Source organism: Antrostomus carolinensis, unplaced genomic scaffold (assembly GCF_000700745.2).
Source record: "Antrostomus carolinensis isolate BGI_N321 unplaced genomic scaffold, ASM70074v2 scaffold23589, whole genome shotgun sequence".
Taxonomy (NCBI): domain Eukaryota; kingdom Metazoa; phylum Chordata; class Aves; order Caprimulgiformes; family Caprimulgidae; genus Antrostomus; species Antrostomus carolinensis.
The window spans coordinates 1-4125 of record NW_010339548.1 but is presented as its reverse complement, the minus strand read 5'-3'; the positions used below and the strand labels follow the sequence as shown (position 1 = coordinate 4125).

The window sequence follows — 4125 nt, the reverse complement described above, 5'->3', positions numbered from 1 at the left end:
TTGATGAGCTGTGTTTAACTAAACCAATTTGTTTTCCCTTACTCGCAAAATTTACCTGTCACTGCATTTGATTCAATTTAACACATCAAATTACAACTTGTGTATAAAACCAAGTTCTATTACAATTAATAGTCATATTTAGGACTTACCCAAGGTCTTCGGTTTTTCCATTGCTACATAAACTACAAAAAGATTCTCCAGAAAGTATTGTCTGTGCTCCACAAAATCTTGTTGGGCATTTTCCATTCTTACCGTTAAGCTCATTTCTAGCAGCATTGGGTCATCAGACATAAAACAGCAACTCTGGAGTGAGAGAAGGGATACGGTGTGTGTGTGTGTGGCAGGGGAGGGAACGGAAAATATGAATTACAGTAAGGTATCTTGAGAAGTTAATCAAAGGTATTATCTAACAGACAAAGTTTCCAGCACCAAAGTGCCGGCAAAACAGGATTAACTAGGACCGCTACTAAAATCTCAGCAGAAACCAAAGACAGTGCACGTACAGATAGCACAGCAAAAACAAAGACAAAGAACAACTAAAAAGGACACTGAACCCTGAAAGAATGCAAATTTATAAACTGTCTTAGTCAGTCTCACCTCAGGGACTGCAAAACAGTTTCCTTTGTTAAATCCTCTGCCTTCAATAAAATGTGCCATAAACAGACTGATGCATGAGTCTTAATGGTAGGAAGACAGTTCATGTTCACTGGTCTGTTTATAGTTAATTTTTCCAAATCCTGTGTTTTTTGTCTCCATTTCTCACTGAAGTAATTTTAAAAAACAAACATACATGTACAATTCTTAATAGAAAACACTGTTGTCTGGCTAGAATACTTCAGATAAATACAAATAGGATCTTATTTCCTTCTCTAAGTAGTGGCTGCTGTTAAGACAGCTGAGTCTTAGCAACTACAAAGACACAGACACCATTTCACAAAAAACTAAAGACAACAAAGCAAAATGAAACTAGACAATTAACAGTAAGTAACATAAACTTATCCTGCTCACACCATGATGGTCACTAAACTAAGGCTCTGATGCCCTAGCAAGAGGACTAATTTGCTCAGGAGGAGGAAGAGGAGAAAACCTCCACCCCTGGCACATGAAGTGCTCTGGTGAAGCAGCAGTAGAATGCCTTGAGCTAATCTGAAGGGCGGCAAAGTGGTACAGCAGAAGCGGGGAAGCATCTCTGGGAATGGGATGCCAGTTCACCACTCACACAGCATTGAAGAAACCCTCAGCACCTGAAATGTCTGCCAGGAGCAGGAGAGGAGGCTGCTGCGGAGACTGGAGCACAAGGATGGTGTGCCCTTGGGAAGCTCACATCAGAGTGGGCAGCTGCACTATGTGCAATTTCAAGTGCTCAGGTGTATCTGAAGCCTAGCCTTATTCACCAACACAACACAAGAATCAAACGTGGAAGTAAAACAGCACAGGATCACTGTCATGTGTAACGTACAGAAAAACAGCTATGGAGTCTGGGCCTCGTCATGCTTGAAGAAAGAAAGGTGCTGCAGACCACAGCGCAGGCCTAGGTATCAGACCCAACAAAACAGCCCCATCGAGTACCACCATCACTGTGAACCGACACCTGTTTACTGTGCAAGGACATTTGAGGAGAGAGGGGATGAGAAGATTCACGTGGCACTGCCCAGGAGGAGGAGACCTACAGTACAGAACACTCAGAGCTTTTTGGATGGGGCTTTTCTGCAAACGAGCTCGCCCCTCCTCAGCTCTGCCCAACACCAAGGCCACCAGCAAAGCCTCCTGAGCACAGAGCCCAGGCAGCCCAGACTTCAGCCTCTCAGCTCATTGAGCTCATAAGCATGAACCAGAAATTTGTGAAACATTTCTGGGCAAAGGAAATTACTAAAATCTAATCACTTTTGTACTCCACGTCAGTAGTACAACATCTACACATTGTAGGAGGAGAGCCTGCCTCACCATGGTCTGCCAGGTTGGTTTTGGTTTTCAGGGGGGAGTTGGGTGTCTTTTTCCATCTCCTCCTCTCCTAAAGGTTACAGTATGATGTGTGTGACGTTTAATTTATACCACGGGGTACAGCTTTATAAAAGCACAGCCAAAAGCAAAATTCCCCTTTAAACTGAGACACTGGAAATTGCATTGTTGCTAAAACTTCCAGAGCTCTGGGAAGTGCCCCCCTTAAACTTTAATTAAAATAAGCAGACTTAAATAGATATAAATTTATAATAAAACATACCTTAACTTGTTGATATGCATCATTAGGTAAACTGCATTCAAGGTGAACACGTAAGAGACTGGCATTCGTAGTTTCTGCCTGTAACAAAGAAAAGCGAAGAAAACATCAAGCACATTGCTTCAAAAGATGTTATCATATAAATCCAATTCACATACTACAATTTATAAAGATAATAATACTGTTTCCATGTATGCATAACACAGCAATGTAAGAAAATGTTTTAAAATAAATACCATTACTCTGTACAGCAGGCCAGCAATCAATCTCCAATTCTCAGGAACTCCATCAATACCTACTTACTTATCAAACTATTATTATACGTGATTATTAAATATTTATAAAGCATCAACACGAGCAACCCTTATAAACTTTCGTATGTCAATAAACTGTATTCAACAGAGCCTTTTTTGATAATATAAAAGCTTCTTCCTTTGTTTCCTGTGTATTTTCTGATTGTTTACTGATACACAGTTGCTAGGTTAAGAACATAATACTTCTTGGACACGGTCTGATACATAGGCTTCACACCAAAACAGACAGAAAATACTGGTTTTGCCTTTTTATTGATTGGAAACAGAAAATGAAAGAGAAGATGATGTCGACTGTGCCAGCTAGTAAAGCACTGATAAATTTACTGGGGTAACTGCACCAACAAAGCCAAGCATAGTTCATGAAAGCTATCTGGAAATCTGGACTGCCAAGTTACTTGCACAAACTCCTCAGCCAGTATATGTTGATTCAAGATTAAAAAAAAAATAATAATCAGAATGATAGACCTGTAACTCTACTAGTGCCTTGATTACAGCAAATTACCTGGTGATTTTGAGGCTGATGTGGAACTCCCCTCAGTTCCTCTTGTGATACTGAACTAAAAATCTAAGTGGTGTACCTGCAGGCTCAAATTTCTGAAGGTGTTGATGCAATTGACTTTAAAGAATGTCAATAATTGGATGCTGAAAAGTAGAACTGTGAAGAAAAGTTTTTAAAGTATCCAACACCCTATTTCCCATTTCCCTGGGACAGGCAGAAAAGGATGGGCAGAGTGCATCCGAGCAGAGAGTAGATTCACCACATGCGTGGCTTTCACGGGGTCCAGTTTTATAAAAGCACAGTCAAAATGAAGCTGATATACATTCCGCATTCCCGATTCAACTGGATTTCATCCCAGAATGACTGGAGCTTCACACAAGAGGGCGATGTAACCTCTGCAAAACTGGTTAGCACCGACCCAAACCCTGTCCCCAGTGCAGCCTTCTGGGGGACAGGAACCCCTGCCACCTCCTTTCTTTTTTACAAACGCTTTTGCCCTCATCAAATTTCAAAAGCAGAAAAAAAAACCTCATTTGATTCCAAAACATGCACCACTTGCTAACCCCTCATGGCTATAACTGCTAGAGGAGTTTTAATGAGGCAGTAAGATTGTATAAGGAACAACTTTGGGGGTCTCTTTTCTGATAAGATAAACGTTGATGCTTAGATTTCCCTTCTCAGTGGTTCTTCAGAGAACACTACTGCTTTTATGATCCTAAATAAGAAGTTGTTAGCCCTTATTCAATGCCCTTGTAGTTTAAAGTAGTTTAAGATAATCAGGCAAACCAGATTTTTCCAACTTTTTTTTTAATCTTCTTGATCCAGCATAGAGCTACATGGGAAACTGCTGTCACCTTAAAATTGAAGCTGTTAATGTAACATGCACAGAGGGAAAAAAATGTTATTGGGGTATATATGATTGTACTGGCTTTGCCTGGGAAGGTTTGGGTAGCAGGGGAGTTACAGGGGTGGCTTCTGTGAGAAGCTGCCAGAAGCTTCCCCCATGTCCAACAGAACCAATGCCAGCCAGCTACAAGGTGGACCTGCTGTTGGCCAAGGATAAGCCCATCAGTGATGGTGGTGGTAGTGCCTCT

General features: G+C 41.1%; 1 protein-coding gene across 1 annotated transcript in view; it reads right to left on the bottom strand.

The window, feature by feature from the left end:
* Positions 1 to 3362, bottom strand: part of TMEM131L (transmembrane 131 like) — a gene marked incomplete at its 3' end in the record, with an annotated part of 33084 nt that extends 29722 nt beyond the window's left edge. The window contains exons 1-3 of the mRNA XM_029086966.1: positions 3291 to 3362; positions 2222 to 2320; positions 150 to 303 (exon numbers count right to left, since the gene is read on the bottom strand). Of these exons, the coding sequence (XP_028942799.1) occupies positions 150 to 303; positions 2222 to 2320; positions 3291 to 3362 (325 nt within the window). The remainder of the gene's footprint in view (positions 1 to 149; positions 304 to 2221; positions 2321 to 3290) is intronic.
* Positions 3363 to 4125: the final 763 nt, after the last annotated feature.